Source organism: Heterodontus francisci, chromosome 1, assembly GCF_036365525.1.
Source record: "Heterodontus francisci isolate sHetFra1 chromosome 1, sHetFra1.hap1, whole genome shotgun sequence".
Taxonomy (NCBI): domain Eukaryota; kingdom Metazoa; phylum Chordata; class Chondrichthyes; order Heterodontiformes; family Heterodontidae; genus Heterodontus; species Heterodontus francisci.
Window position 1 is genome coordinate 95035116 of NC_090371.1, and position 16778 is coordinate 95051893.

At 38.7% G+C, this 16778-nt stretch overlaps 1 protein-coding gene across 2 annotated transcripts; it reads left to right on the forward strand.

Annotated features, from left to right (window-relative positions):
• The first annotated feature begins 6605 nt into the window (after positions 1–6605).
• LOC137381455 (follistatin-A-like) lies at positions 6606–12196 on the forward strand. Of its 2 annotated transcripts, XR_010977188.1 has the most exons (7): positions 6606–6699; positions 7958–8149; positions 8568–8786; positions 9186–9413; positions 10532–10759; positions 11831–11882; positions 12045–12078. XR_010977188.1 is itself a non-coding variant. In XM_068054118.1 (6 exons), the coding sequence occupies exons 1-6, from the start codon at positions 6615–6617 to the stop codon at positions 12122–12124; spliced, it is 1032 nt and encodes a 343-aa protein (XP_067910219.1). In that variant the 5' UTR covers positions 6606–6614; the 3' UTR covers positions 12125–12196. The 2 variants fall into 2 exon arrangements, 1 of the variants encoding a protein (XP_067910219.1); XM_068054118.1 differs by lacking the exon at positions 11831–11882 and having other exon boundaries at positions 12045–12196.
• The last annotated feature ends 4582 nt before the right edge of the window (positions 12197–16778 follow it).

Below are 16778 nucleotides of genomic sequence, written 5' to 3' on the forward strand. Positions count from 1 at the left end.
TAATCCAACATTTTAACATTCCATTTGTGTCATTGTTATGCATGAATTTAACTGTATAACCTAAATATTCCGTTTATTTGGAAACGTTTATGTATGACAATGGAACTGGATTATCAATGACACTGGCAGTATCAACAGAATGAAGTATCAATTGTCTACTGCTGTTACTTGGGCAAGAATGCCTCGGGAGATGACGATAGGTTGCGATCAGTAAAGATCTATAGTTAAAATGGATGTCAGCGCCAAAACCGAAGTATGTGTTTGTAGTGCAAAAAAACACAAATATGGCACAGTGCGCTTGGTATGGCGCAAACAGGTTTTCAAGAACATGATAGATCTACACCTCCGTGAAACATTTATTTGCTGACATTTTACAGTACTAATGTTAGAGTCACGTCACAACGCAATCTTCACGTAGCTAGAATGCTTGGCCTTTTTCCAATAATCTTGAATGGTAAAGCATTTATCGCAGTTCAAGTGCCTTGTGTTGTCCCTCCTGCATCATTTGTTCGCTTAACCTGATTTCCCAACTTGGCACTTAATAGACGGATTCCAACTTGAACGTTAAGTTTGAAATTGAAAACTTTAGTTTATATCAGATTTGTGTCACAAAAAGCTTTTCGAGATGTGCACAAGTCATTTTGTAATGTTGAGATGATTTCAGATATTTTTTCTGCAAATATAAATAATATAGAATGAGTACCTGAGTGGTAAAAATTAGATCTGTAACAGGTTCTGTATCTGCAATATGTATGTGTCATCTTTGTATTTATTTGAATGAAGCTTGAATTTAGTTTTTTTTCCGCCCCATCCCCATCAAAAATGGTTACTGATAATAATTGCATGCAGGATCGCTGGTTTACAGTGACTGTTTTTATAACGTGAGATTCCGTGAAATTTGCAGATTGCATTCCGAGATTCTATTCATTTTTCCATGAAAAAGGAGAGCCAGTGGCTTTGCCTAGTTTACATCAAAGAGTTAGAGTTGCATCTTATCAAGACCATTGTTTTACAATGACTGTCAAGTTCAGTTATCATTGTCTAGGATTCCTCGAGTTTTCCATTGATTGCATTCTGTGAACCCGACTGTCAATGTAAGTCAATCCGGTGGCCTTGGTTATATGTGGCTACACTGTGGTCTATTAACAAACGCATTAAGCCGATCATTTGTGTTGAAATTAAAGCTTTTTGAATCTAACCACATTATCTTTAAAGAGTCTGCTCGGGATTGCTTTTTTTCAATCTGATTGGTCTATTATGTAATTGGTTTGTCATTTTTCTGTTATCTTACCGGTCTGTTTGCTGAGCCAATGATGGAGCTCTGATTCTGAGATCGAATTGAACCGTTCACTGGCTTCTTCGCCAAAGTAGTAATTGATATTTTAAATACCTCTGACATTAAAAAAGGATGATTCTTAAAGACAGAGGCCAAGAAAATTATTAAGGATAAATAAAAACAGCAACTTTTAATTTTATAGCGCCTTAAGGCAGTAAAACGCCCCAAGGCGCTTCACAGCAGCGTTATCAAATAAAATTTGACGTGGCATTGTAAGTATATTTCACTGCAGTAGAAACATATCAGAATGAGACCAAAAATAATTTATACCTAGGAACCAATGTCTAGGATCATAATTGTTTTAAAAAATCGAAAGCTGTTTGGACACTATATCCAGTTTTCTATTAACGGCAAGGTAACTGCCAATCAGCTCATTTGGGACGTAACCTTCATAGGTAGTTTCTGCAAAATCTCATTTGTGCTCTTGGAGATGTAGCTATTAGAATTCAACTGTCAGACTTAGAACCGGTGGCATTAAAATCAATTAATGTCTCAGAAGTAGATTTAGTCATTGTATCCATTTACATTTTAAATACAACAGTGTTAAATAGTTTAATAAGTAGATTAATACAGGCAGTAAATAAAGTTAAGCTGTAATAAAAACAAGAAATGCTGGAACCACTCAGCAGGTCTGGCAGCATCTGTGGAAAGTGAAGCAGAGTTAACGTTTCGGGTCAGTGACCCTACTTCGGAAGCTGTGTTGCTCGATTATTAATATATCTTAAATATGAAATATTTTACATACAGTAGCAGAAATTCATTTTTTGCTGGGCTTCTGGTCATTTTCAACCTTATTTATTGACAGTGGATGTATTAAACGATCAGGAAAACTGTGTGACTAATAAAATTGTACCCTTGCCCTTCCCTTTTAACATACCTATGTATTCTATCACTACATTAATTAATTCAGTGTGATGAATTCCAACATAGATTTGAACTTTTATTTTAAAAATGCTCACTTATCCTAACGCTGCCAATCACGCGTCAGTTAATACGTTTCTCTGTTTTCTGTTTTAAAAAGAAGAATCCTTAATAAGATTTTTTGAACGAACGTTGCAGGAAGTGTAAAGTGATTCGATGCGCATTAAACACCAAAACTTTTATATAATCTGCTGACATTCAATAATATGTTTTCAATAACTGAAATAAAGTTTTTATGTACAAACATTTTGACTCTTTGGGTGTGCTTCTTAGTCCCGAAGACAACAAATTCAATAAAATTGGATGTTAGAGCAAAGAATCTGTAGTTTCGAATCCGTTCGGATACTATTGGATATCCATGTGAGAATTTGCGTGATTGAAACTGAATCAGAACAAAATACATCTTCATGTTGAAGTTGAAATGAATGCACTAAGTGGAGTGCTTTCGAGTCGCCATATCATTTTTTTGACTGGTGACTATGCATATCGGACAGTGCGACACTATTAGTTCTTATAACACTCATTCCGCTAATCAGTCAAAGTCTATTGTTTGGTACCCTGCTGCACTTCATGAACATGTTCATTTGATACATTATCTCTTTTTCATCATAGAACGATTCAGCTACTCAAAAACACCAGCCGTTTCATGTCAGTCAGTAGCTGTAAAAAAAAAGGTTACGAACCCTTTAAGTGTACACACAAATCATCAGAACCGCTCTTTTTACAGATGCTGACTGACCTGCTGTGTATTTCTGATATTTCCTGTATTTGTAACTGTTTCTAGTGTTTGTAGTTTTTCTTTTTATGTTTCCCTGTGGATATAACTTACTAAAGACCTGCCTGTATGCTTGTGAAGCCACGATAATGCTATTCGCTTCTTACGGCGCTTATCAAGTCATTAGAAAATGGCTTTCGGAGCGATCTTTCCTGGTGTTCATGCACAAACTTTTAAAATAACAACGAACACATGTTCTGTGTTTACCTACTGGAGACAGACAACCAAAATCATTGGTTGTAACTCAATTTTAAATAATATCGTTAAATGCCAAAACGACCAATTGTTAATATTTATTGTTAATAGAATTCCTATGCATCCCCAATAGACAGTAAAATAACACCGCCCAGCCGACATAAGGCTAATTTGTTTTAAGTTGACGACGCATAAAATGTTTAAATACAAAATGTGAATTTTGTTCAGACCCTAGAATGAACGAAGCTGCGTTGCATATAGATATGAATTCATGTTATCAGCATTAACTAGGCCTGTGCTGCTTGATTGTATTAGAGCACCTAAGGAAGGATTTCTATTTATCAGCTATCTTAGATGATAAATACACTGATAAATAATATCGTTCTCGTGTCAAAACAATTTTGGATTGTACAATAAAGTTGTATATTAGGAATGCGGAATGGCTTATTACACAAAGATACAATCTCGTAAACGGCACTAAATATAGAGTTGTGAATACCACAGAACTGCATATTAATTGTTTTTAAATGTACTGGAAATATGTACTTATTAAGGTCTCTTCAACATAGAAGTAATGGATTGCCTTAAATTGCCCTATTAAAATATTGCTAGTCATATTAAAATGGTAACTTTGACTCAAATTCTTGATTGCTCAGGTGCATTATGAAACCTAGTAACATTCAGAAAAGTTGCAAAAAGTACCTGTCGGGTTCTGGAAGTAACTGTAAACCACATCAAAAACGTGGATGAGCGCATACAACTTTCGTCCTGCAGAGGTCTCACTTTGATTTTTCATCAGACTTGTGTAGGAACTGCATTTCAGTTTTCCGTCTCCTTCTCATTTTTCTAAGTTTCTGTCCTCACCATTTGTTTTCCTCTTTCATTGTTCCGTCTCCTGCTACTATCTCGTTTTGCTATTTTCCATCCCCCTTCTCTTTCGTGTCGCCTGTTTCCTTGATTTACGTGCCTACTTAATCATATTTGTTAATCTTTATTGATACTGAACTTTATGTTGTACGATGTCCCCTTTCCATCGATTCCTCACACAAGTTCCAGTTTTGTCTCCAATTCTATGTCAAGGTTTTTTTAAAAAAATCTTTACATCCTCAAAAACACAGAAAGGTAAATTGCTTTAATATGCCAATTCACCAGATGCATCAGTGCTGTGTGTGATTGTCTTGTTTGTCTTTGTTTTAAATCTGCAATAAATATTTTATGTTTGTATATAAAAATTGAACAGCTAATCGCAATAGTGGTACATTATTTAAACCAAAGGAGGAAGCGAGGATAATAGATATGTGCAATTCCTGCTGGAAGGGGCCGATTTCCGAAACAAATACTTAAATCTTGTCAAGAAACACAAGATGCAATGGCAGTTTAAATAACTTCATATTGGTACTTACGACCGGTTTATTTAAAAACTAAATATAATCTCATGATAATGTCATGATCTGTCTAATGCTGCTGTTTATTGCCATGAAGTTTGATTTAGGAATCGTAAATTGTCCTCGACATTATTTGCCAGTACCGACTCAAACCCTGGCCTTCGCAGCCAGCCAACCTACGTTACGAAAACGTGACACAAAATATTAAAGCGATCTTTCCTTGTTCCAACTTTGCTAAGAAAAAAGCACAGAAACTACATTCGGCGAGAAGGGAAAGTCGTTTAGTCGCTTTGGTCAGATAAACTGGAAATCAATAATGACGCTCAATTTAGCTGCAGTTGCCTTGTTTGAATCGTTAGGGGGCTGCATAAGATTTTTTAAAAGAAATCAAATCACAATTGCCATGTTGTGGAACAACAACCCAGGATGATCTAGATATAGGAACTACAGTTTCGCGGCATTGTAAACGAAAATAATTTACATAGAATTGCCGTATCTGAAAGTTAATTTTCCTACTGCGTGATGGCTTGGCGTTGCTTTTATTGTGATGTCTATTTTGAACGCTATATAGTGTGAAATACTACGACCAGTCTGAAGCACCCAAACAACTGTCTCTTCTAATATTAGAACGATTGCATTTCTGGCCATTATTATAAAGAGATCTTAAGAGCCTATTGTAATAGGTCTTTATTAAAGGATTACCACTATATCCTGCACCTGGTGGAAAATGTCTGTTATCGCTGAGTTATTTCTAGTGAGATCGGTACACCTATCACAACTAAAAAGTTGCCTGATTATTTGTGGGTATTAAAGCTGATTACGATTTAAGTCGGATCACGCGTTTTATCTTTTCTTGGAGGGAGGTTTCGGACAAAACCTGATAGCGCCAAAACGACAATTAAACAAGGAAGCGTATACCCTGTGCTAGGTGGCGACAGATCGCCTACGTACTTATTCACGCTGCCAAAAGTGACTTCATTGAGCAACACTAAAATTCGACTTTCGATGTCACAATCTCTTAAATGGAGAATACAAGACCGCCTACGGCATTTCATAGACATGCGAAGTCTGCTCCGGTAATAGACGTGTAACTTTGCCAGATTTGGGTATTAAATCTAACTGCTTTTCTAATACCTAGTGGCTGAATGCACACACGTTGCCAGTGTCCTTGGTTTTAATTCTGATTGTGCATTGTATTATTTATTGCAACGATGTGTTTGCCCAAAATAGTCTGATGGCTATATATTAATAATAAAAACTGAGAATTCAAACTTTGCTTTGAACATCGGTCCTGTAAGCGAACACTGCCGTGCAAAAACTCTCCCCTGTGTTTTTTGAGACTGAGCTTAAGGAGGTGGGGGGCGGGGGAGGGGGGTTGTTGCTTTAGAAGTGAAATTGGACTAGGAAAACTAGAGTCTGTTCATTTTGCCATCCTTTTGTATTTTCTTGTGCATAGACAGGACGGTTTATATTCTCCCACAGATGATGTTTGGCTTCTAATTTTGGAATATAAATTGCCTACAAATTCAGCAGTTTATTTGCTGCATTGTAGACGTAGAACAACGATAGTAAAAGGAAATCCAAAAACAGGCTACATATGCCTAAGAATCCCCCGCAATGATTCTCCTATATGCTTGCGCAATGTTGTCAATTACAAAGGAATTGACACCGTGACCTGTAATCAGGCGCGGATATTATATAAATGTATTTTGTGATTATATTGACTAAGATTGTAGCTGAAAAGTTTAGAGGAGGCGGTGAAATGTCACCTGATTAAGTTTCCGTCCACCTTAACTTTTTTGATCACTTCCTCCTCCCTATCCTACCAAACACATCACCATGCCATCAGAAGACCGCCCACCAAACAGACCAGCCAAGACCCCTTTCAGCCAAAATATTTAAGAGTGACTGCATTCACAGATTGACGTTCATTCAACACAGCGATCGGACTTGACTGGTGCTCTCAGATCAGTACTTATCTGCGGTGAAACTGAGTGTCACAATGCTAAGGATGCTAAATAACAGAGTTGCTTCTCTCACTATTTCGCTATTTATCTTCCTCACCATGGGAGACCAACGAGTGCAGGGTAAGTCAAAAACAGATTGCGGAAGGGTTGTCTTCTGTGTATACATTTGTTACACATTTGTTTCATGTTATGTTCGGTCACGCGCTTCGTATATTATTTTCTTGGGAGAAGATACTGAAAAAGAGCAAAGCTGACTTGGAAAGCACAAAGCTTTGTATCGTTTGCTTTTACTTAAAAGTTTTCAGGCCAAACCCCGATGTGGCAAGTTGCATTGCAAACACGTGTTTCTGTATTTTATTCACATTTACTGGAACGTCGTCGCGCAGAATTGTCAGGGTGCGATTAGCATTACCTGTGTTAGCATTTCATGGACCTAATTAGAAAATAAATTAACTGCGCTTGGATCCTGGCAGTCAAAGTTTTGTAGATCTCCATTCAGTTGGAATCAAAGTTACATATCGATAAAATTGATCTTGTAGATCAATCGACGGGTAAATGTCCGATTGAGCAGTTAGAGGTGAGTCAAATCGCTATACCACGCGACTGAAGCAGGATTTAGAGACTGGTATGAATACTTGGTCCAGTGGTAATAATTGCCACGTGTGTTTTACAATTAGCTTGTTTTATTTTGCTAACTAAAAAAGGTGTCTTCCATGTAACTGAGCGCTCGATATATATATAGATTTATATCAGGCGGTACCAACTAGAAGTCTAGACTCTCCAGAAGAGGCAGCAGAGTTCAAGCATTTCTGGAACGAGTTAGTACTACAGAAAAATAGCCTATGTTTCTATTCCTGAGTGACTATGTGAGTAGATAGAAAATCAAGGGGATAATGGTTTACAGATAATCGCCGCTTTAGTTTGCTTTACTAAACACAGATGCTTGTCAAACTGTCGACCACAGATTGTTTTCGCATAAGTCTAATGAGTGGCTCGCCACGCATTTATTTTTCGCGGATTTTTGCGCTCTGCTGTTTCGCTGTAAGGGTGAGTTCTGACAGGTTGTGTTTTTTTTTTGTTTTACTGTACGCGTGTGCAGTACTTCAGCTTGTGCTGTCTTGGGACAGAGCCAAATAACTTTACAAGCACGATTAATCGTTATTCAAAAATACCACATGATTATAGCGCAGCGGTGTACATTTCTGACAACCTTGTTGCTATCTACTGACTAGGGGAAATGTCGATTATTTCAGCTTCACCGGTTCACAGAGACTGAGACAGAATACTTGAAGTAAACACTCTTTTAACGTCAATACTAAGTGCACGTGTTGTGTCTAGATCTGTGAAACTGACACTGATATGACTGTGTGTGTTGCAGCTGGAAACTGCTGGCTACAGCAAGCCAAGAATGGCAAATGCCAGGTCCTCTACATGACCGGGGTCAGCCGGGAAGAGTGCTGCAAAAGTGGAAGGTTGGGCACAGCGTGGACAGAAGATGATGTGCCATCCAGTACCCTTTTCCGATGGATCATCTTTAACGGTGGAGCCCCTGGTTGCACGCCTTGTAAAGGTACAGATTTCGCTCAGTCTATATGAACCAAAATCGTTTGTATTCGTCTTCAATAAATCATGTCTCCTGCAGAAATTATTATATTTAATATCGCTTGCTAAACCATTCTGATGTACCCCGACTTAGATAACCCCGCTCTCAGTCTCGACTCGTCAAAGTACTAATTAGTGTAAATAACTTCGGATAAAATGGCCATGGTTTTGCTGAGCAATAAGATGGCGACTGAGTCTGTGCGATTTACCAAATCTTTAATTAAACATCTGGAAAAAGCTCATAAACATACAAAACATCTGTCATATAGTGATTATATATTCAGCTCAGCTAACAAGAACGACAATTTACCTTTAAATTTCGATTTCTTCAATGATGCATGGAAGCATTTTCCGGAAATTTGCATGTGGTTTCTTTCTTTTAATAGAAACCTGTGATAACGTCGATTGTGGTCCAGGTAAAAGGTGCAAGATGAACAAGAAGAATAAGCCTCGATGTGTCTGTGCACCCGACTGCTCTAACGTCACTTGGAAGGGCTCTGTTTGTGGGACTGACGGGAAAACATACAAAGACGAATGTGTCCTGCTGAAGGCGCGATGCAAAGGACATCCCGAACTGGAGGTCCAGTACCAAGGCAAATGCAGAAGTATGTGTGCAACAAGTACATGCTGAATAACAAGAACCTTCAAAGGGAGAGAGGCGCTCGCCTAAAGAATGTTTGCATTCCTTTCTCCCCCAGTACGAAGTAAAACATTGCTCAATTCAATTGCAATGTCAGTTTTTGAATGTTTTCCCCTACATTTTATATATTGCATTACATTGTGTTAAGCATGCGTCTGTAATTGGGAAATTTGGCGGCTTCACTATTTTAGCAGGATTTCTTTACGATTCAAGTTCTTGCCTATTAAATTCGTGTTAAATAAGATTATTCTGTGTTTACTATAAACACTAACTTGGACCTCACAAAGATCAGCTGATCGTATTGCAAACGATTACTTTCTCATTTATTTAAATCTCTTTTTTTATTGTTGTATTTATTTTACAGAAACGTGCAGGGATGTCTTATGTCCAGGCAGCTCGGTGTGTGTGGTAGATCAGACGAGCAGCGCCTACTGTGTGATGTGTAACCCGAGGATTTGCCCTGAACCCTCTAGCTCCGAGCAGTATCTGTGCGGCAATGATGGGATCACGTACGCCAGCGCCTGCCATATCAGACGGGCCACCTGCTTGATGGGCAGATCCATTGGAGTGGCATACGAAGGGAAATGTATAAGTACGTACTCAAGACCTCACAAAATGCAAACTGCATAACATTACGCAGTCACGAAACGAGTACAAATACAATGTGGGAGGAGTTCCTTTTGTCAGTATAATTAGGGTGCAATGTATAAATGTCCACATCAAGCCTAACAAAGCACTTTTGGACGTTCAAATTTAGCGCTAAAAAGCACGATGATATCGCTTATAGTACCAAGTAGGGAAAAGGTCATCTTTATTAATGAGCGTAATTTGTTCATGTATCTTTTGAACCTATTCTTAAAGCTAAGAAATGAAACTGTCAGTTATATATTTTTATTATTTACAAGCTTCTTATTTTATGGGTTTGCAAAAGGACGCTGAACTGTAACTAAAATTGCAATTGCAGAAAACTCAAGGATGTTCAACTTTTAATTTCCCATCCCGAGCTACGGTGTTTAAAAATGTTTTAGTACAGAGCTGATTGACTCCTCCTACGGTATTGTCCTGGACCATTGTAGAATAGTGAAAGAGAAAAGTTGGGGAACTGAATATTTCCGACTGAGGTTTTCAAACGTTAAAGTGTTATTGAAAGATATATGACTAGTAGCTTCAACATTTCCATATGCTTCAACACCCAACTGTAAGATTAGAAATTTAGTCTCAATGGGTGTTGGAGTTTGCATTTGCTCTTGTGGACCTTCCAATAATGGCAGCAAATCTACAGCTCTGATATTATATATTGATGGTAATTTGACTCATTAATGTCGAATTTGGAAAACACATTCTAGAAGTTTAAAAAAAATATTGACTTAAGTTACGTGTAACAAAGTAAAACTACGTTTAGTTACGGATGTTGATAATGCAGAACACAAGCGGCAATAGTCGACTTTCGGGATATTTTTTTGTATTTATTTTTTTAAATCGTCACTTACAAGGGGAAACATATTAAGCATCATTTGTGGGGTATTTATCAAGGTCTATATATCAAAATTCGAACCATAATATTATTGTGAGGGATGTCGGTAGCTAATATGGTTTTCATTACCATTGAAGAGACGAGCTGAACGTCAGGTCCAATCATTTGACTGTATTGTTGAAGACTGAAAGGACAGTTCTTTTTTACAAACGTGTTTTGGGTTCTCTTTTTTTCAGAAGCGAAATCCTGTGACGACATACAGTGTAGCTCTGGAAAAAAGTGTCTCTGGGATAGCCGGCTCGGCAGGGGTCGGTGTGCCGTTTGCAATGTGTGTCAGGGTGGACGCTCGGATGAGTCAGTCTGCGCCACTGATAACACCACCTACCCCAATGAGTGTGCAATGAAAAGTTCAGCCTGCTCCTCTGGCACCCTCCTGGAGATCAAACACACAGGATCGTGCAATTGTAAGTAACTTTTAGCCCACAAATAAGATTCGCTGTTTGTGCCATATTTCGCTATGAGTTTTACTTATCAGCCAACGCTTGAGCTCTTGAAACAGTTGGCTCTACCAAATATAATATTGCCATTTATACCTATCAACTTGATAATCAACTGCTTGAGTTGAGGAAGACGTACTGTGTGTGCTAGGTGTAGCAAAATAATAAATTCGTTCATGATAAACGCATTTAAGATTTTGCCATACATTGATAACCGGAGAAATCTAACCCTCGCCCCAACAGTATCACTAAAGGAATGTACTTTTCATTAAAGCGGGTTGGGGAATTTGACACAAAATTTGTGAGGTGTGTGATGACAGCAGTACAGGTATGCAATATCTTCTCAGTGAAGCAGATAACGCATGTCAGCCGGTTCTGGTTATCTCAACCTCCCCATTCCTTAGGGGGTTATTGCCCAGAATTACCCGTTCCCCTCCCTTTCCGCTATACGCATGCTCATTAAATGACGCCATTGTTTTATTGACGTGTTCTTTGTAACTACTGTACATTTTTCAATAGCAAGCACCATGTGCTTGATTCCCTGAGGGAGTATGTTTTATTGAGCGTCCAGTGATGCCGGTGCGAAAGTGGATGACATAATATTTCATAAGACATAACTAGGCATCAGAGTGTAACTTGCCATCATTTCAGTTAAAATTTGGACGGATTAATTTTAAAAAGCGCGATGCGTTATAGTTATGTGTGTGATTCAATTCTAAATAAATGTTAAAGTTAATAAAAGGCGAAAGTTTTCTTGAACAACAATACAATGGGTCCCGAAGAAATTCCTGTTCACGTTGAGAGGAAGAAGATATCGTGAGGGATTAAAATGCCATGATAGTAATAGCTTGGAACATCAATTCCTTTTGAAGCTGATGCCGTCTTATCAGTAGCGATCTTCCAAAGGCTTCACCACAGTTGTTTCGAATTTTAAAGCAATTAAAATAGTCCATAGGTTTAATTCAGTAGCGCTGACGAATGCAATGGACGAATACAACGTAAATATTAGAACACAAGAACACTTTTATGTGATTCCAGGAATCTACTATAAAGCCTGACCATTGATTCTTCAGAACTCACTGCGGTAAAGGTATTATGTAAAATTACTTCATAATAGCAAATGTCACAAACTTCATTCTTATGCCATATAAAAGACTATTGTGGCTAAACAAAGAGATTTGAAAACATGCACTGAGGTTCTGCGCTGTTGTGATCCTTATTTATACAACAGCTACCATATATTCCCCCATAGCCATAACTGAAGAAGATGAAGATGAAGAAGACGAGCAAGAAAATAACACCTTTCCTAAATCTACATTTCCGATTTGGTAATTTCCTTCATCTGTTGGAAGAGAAAGGAGTCGTTGTACTTATTTGTAAATAAGTGTACGCTTATTTATTTTGAAGAAGTATACATAGTTGAGTTTAGTAGATTTTTATTTATACTGTCATGTTTTATAATTTATGCATAAAATTGGTTAACCATACCTGTTTTGGAAATATATTCGTCAAGAGAGCAGTGTTATCGTTAATTTATTGTGACGTATGATGCTTGTAAAGTACACTCTTATCTGCAAACTGTAAATTGCATTATGGTAGCTGTAAATGTGGCTGGACGTTTTCCTTTGGTACTACAAATTTTAGTTATATTATCTGCATGTTTTACCTTGTATATTTATTTATTGGAATATCTTACACATTGGTGTAAATAAAGTTTCAGATATTGTTTACTGCGTGCCATATAACTGAACAAATGTGCCGTGTTTGGAACTTGTCAACGTGAAATGCTCTGCAGCTGTATGGTTGCAGGATCATTTTCTGGCCGTGTGTAATCTGATTGACTTTAGTGGTTTGTTTCTGTAAAGGTTTTAACATAATGCAAACAGTTCAGGTTCTTCATTTTGCTTAAAAAATTATGTTGCAGATGCAATTTTATATTTTCGAACATGACAGATTTAAATTCATCTAAATATATAGTTTTGTACTTTTCTATCATGTAAATGTGCAATGTATATAAAAAGTAATATCGTGGTTTTGTAAATACATAATGAATAAACAATAAAAAAGCCATGAGAATTTTCATTTTATGCTGTTTCCCTGTTTGAATTATCCCATTAAATGAAATAAAACCTTCACATGAAACAAAATTATGAGAGGCATAGACAGGGTTCTGTTTCCCATGGTAAGGGTGACTAAAACTAGAGGGCATAGATTTAACGTGAGAGGGAGGAGGTTTAAAGGGGATCAAAGGGGTAAATTTTTCACACAAAGAATAGTGGGTATCTGGAATTAGCTGCCTGAGGAGGTGGTGGAGGCAGGAACAGTAGCAACATTTAAGAGGCATCTGGACAGGTACTTGAATGAGCAAGGCATAGAGGGATATGGAATTAATGCAGGCAGGTGGGATTAGTATAGATAGGCATTATGGTCGGCATGGACGCGGTGGGCCGAAGGGCCTGCTTCTATGCATGTACGACTCTATGACTATAAAAGGAAATACTTGTTTTCTGCAATATTAAGAATTTTCTAATATCTCTTTCACAAATAATATTCAATACACAGTACAAAACATATGGCTGGTAATGCTAGTCTCTGAAATCTGGAGCAAGTGTTTACATTTATATCTTATTTTAGACATCTTAGGAACCTCAAGATCTTGCAACATTTCAGTTCTCTTTTTAGGAGACACTTGTCCCACAGCATGTACCCACTGGATATACATTGTACGCTTATTATAAGTATACATAAGTTACATGGTTATGATTCACAACAATCTTTGATTGAGCATCTGGAAGTTGCCAGTGAGATGGATGGACTCATTAGCTAGGAAATGGAGTTGGTAGCAGGGACTGAAGACTATAGCTTTAGTCTTCCCAATATTTAAATGGGAGGAAATTTCTGACCCTGAAAAGAGCTGAGGACTTGGGCAGCTCAAAGCACATAGAGTCATTCTGGCACAGAAGGAGACCATTCGGCTCATCGAGTCCATGCTGGCTGTCTGAAGGGCAACCCAGCCTTCCCATTTCTCAGCTCTATCCCAGCAGCCCTGCAGGTTTATTTCCCTCAAGTGCCAATCCAATTTCCTTTTAAAATCATTCATCATTTCAACCTCTAATACCCTTGTAGGCAATGAGTTCCAGGTCATTACCTGTCTTTCCTCATATTCCCTTCTGCATCTCTTGCCTAAAAACTTAAATCTGTGTCCCCTAGTCCTTGTACCATCAGATAATGGAACATCATTTCTTTATCTACCTTATCTAAACCTGTCATAATCTTTTACACCTCTATCAAATCTCCCCTCAATCTCCCGTGCTCCAAAGGAGAACAACCCAGATTCTCCAACCTAACTTTGTAGCTAAAATCCTTCATCCCTGGAACCATTCTGGTAAATCTCCTCTGCACCCTCACAAGGATCCTCACATCCTTCCTAAAGTGTGGTGGCCAGAACTGGATGCAACAATCTAGTTGTGGCCTAACCAGGGATTTATAAAAGTTCAACATAATTTCCTTGCATTTGTACTCAATACTTCTATTTATGAAGCTCAAGATCCCATATGGTTTGTGAATTACTCTCTATGTCCTACCGCCTTGTAAGATCTATGCAGATGAAACCCCAGGTCCCTGTGCACTCTTTAGAAACAGTTGCCAATAGTGGAGTGATTAAAACGGGGATGCGCAAGAGACTAGAATTAGTTATAATCTCAAAACGGAGTCAATACGACACCAAGTTTGTTTCTATCTCAGGCCATTCCCAGGGAGAGTGATGTATACACTGTAGTAGGTCTCATGTGACATAGCTTATGGACATGAATATTTTATCATGTAAGTCATAATATATTATTCTGCTTTTGAGGTAGAGCTACAACCTTTAAGACTGCAAGGCATAATTGCTCTAAATAGATCAATTAAAGGTTCCTTACAAAGGTCCAACTGCCTTTTTAAAAAATTGTTTTGCATCTGTAACATAATTAGATACTTACACAAAGTATACACTACAGGCAAGACTTTCAATATTATTTATAGATACAACACTGAAACAGGCCCTTTGGCCCACTGAGTCTGTGCCAACCATCAACCACCCATTTATACTAATCCTACATTAATCCCATATTCCTACCACATGAGATTGATAGATTTCTAAATATTCAAAACATCAAAGGTTACCGGGATAGTGCAGAAAATGATGTTGAAGTGGAAGATCTGCCATGATCTCATTGAATGGCAGAGCAGGCTCGAAGGGCTGAATGGCCCACTCCAGCTCCTATTTCTTATGTTCTTATGTTTCTTGTGTTCTTATGTTCTTTGGCTACAGGCATGGTGCTGGAGGACTGCTAACGTTGTATGATTGTTTAAGAAGTGAGGAAGGGATAGACCAAGTACTTACAGGCCATTCAGCCTAACCTTGGTGGTGGGCAAATTATTGGAAACAAATTCTGAGGGAAAGTACAAATTGTCATTTAGAAAGGCACAAATTAATTAAGGGCCATCAGCATGGATTTGTTAAGGAAGGTCGTGTCTGACTCATTTGAATTTTTTGAGAAAGTAACAAGGAGGATCAATGAGGGGAGAGCGTTTGATGTAGTTTACATAGATTTTAGCAAGCCTTTTGACAAGGTCCCGCAAGGTAGCCCATGGGATCCAAGACAAAGTGGCAAGTTGGATCCAAAATTGGCTCAGGACAGGCAGCAAAGGGTACTGATCAAAGAACAAAAGAACAAAGAATAGTACAGCACAGGAACAGGCCATTCGGCTCTCCAAGCCTACGCCGATCTTGATGCCTGTCTAAACTAAAACCTTCTGCACTTCGGGGAGCGTATCCCTCTATTCCCATCCTATTCATGTATTTGTCAAGATGCCTCTTAAACGTCGCTATCGTACCTGCTTCCAGCACCTCCCTTGGCAGGAAGTTCCAGGCACTCACCACCCTCTGTGTAAAGAACTTGCCTCGCACATCCCCTCTAAACTTTGTGCCTCGCACCTTAAACCTATGTCCCCTAGTAACTGACTCTTCCACCCTGGGAAAAAGCTTCTGACTATCCACTCTGTCCATGCCACTCATAACTTTGTAAACCTCTATCATGACGCTCCTCCACCTCCGTCGTTCCAGTGAAAACAATCCGAGTTTATCCAACCTCTCCTCATAGCTGATGCCCTCCAGACCAGCTAACATCCTGGTAAACCTCCTCTGTACCCTCTCCAAAGCCTCCACGTCCTTCTGGTAGTGTGGCAACCAGAATTGCACGCAATATTCTAAGTGTGGCCTATCTAAGGTTCTGTACAGCTGCAGCATGACTTGCCAATTTTTATACTCTATGCCCCGACCGATGAAGGCAAGCATGCCATATGCCTTCTTGACTACCTTATCCACCTGCATTGTCACTTTCAGTGACCTGTGGACCTGTACGCCCAGATCTCTCTGCCTGTCAATACTCCAAAGGGTTCTGCCATTTACTGTATACCTCCCACCTGCATTAGATCTTCCAAAATGCATTACCTCACATTTGTCCGGATTAAACTCCATCTGCCATTTCTCCGCCCAAGTCTCCAACCGATCTATATCCTGCTGTATCCTCTGACAATTCTCATCACTATCCGCAACTCCACCAATCTTTGTGTCATCCGCAAACTTACTAATCAGACCCGCTACTTTTTCCTGCAAATCATTTATATATACTACAAACAGCAAAGGTCCCAGCACTGATCCCTGCGGAACACCACTAGTCACATCCCTCCATTCAGAAAAGCACCCTTCCACTGCTACCCTCTGTCTTCTATGACCGAGCCAGTTCTGTATCCATCTTGCCAGCTCACCTCTGATCCCGTGTGACTTCACCTTTTGTACAGTCTGCCATGAGGGACCTTGTCAAAGGCTTTACTGAAGTCCATATAGACAACGTCCACTGCTCTTCCTTCATCAATCAACTTCGTCACTTCCTCAAAAAACTCAATCAAGTTAGTGAGAAACGACCTCCCCTTCACAAAACCA

Excerpts from the sequence above, each read along its gene's own strand:
- LOC137381455 (XM_068054118.1), top strand. The coding sequence starts at position 6,615 with ATGCTAAGGATGCTAAATAACAGAGTTGCTTCTCTCACTATTTCGCTA. Across the intron at positions 6,700-7,957 it reads GGGAGACCAACGAGTGCAGG|CTGGAAACTGCTGGCTACAG; the intron begins GTAAGTCAAAAA and ends TGTGTGTTGCAG. Across the intron at positions 10,760-12,044 it reads ACACACAGGATCGTGCAATT|CCATAACTGAAGAAGATGAA; the intron begins GTAAGTAACTTT and ends ATTCCCCCATAG.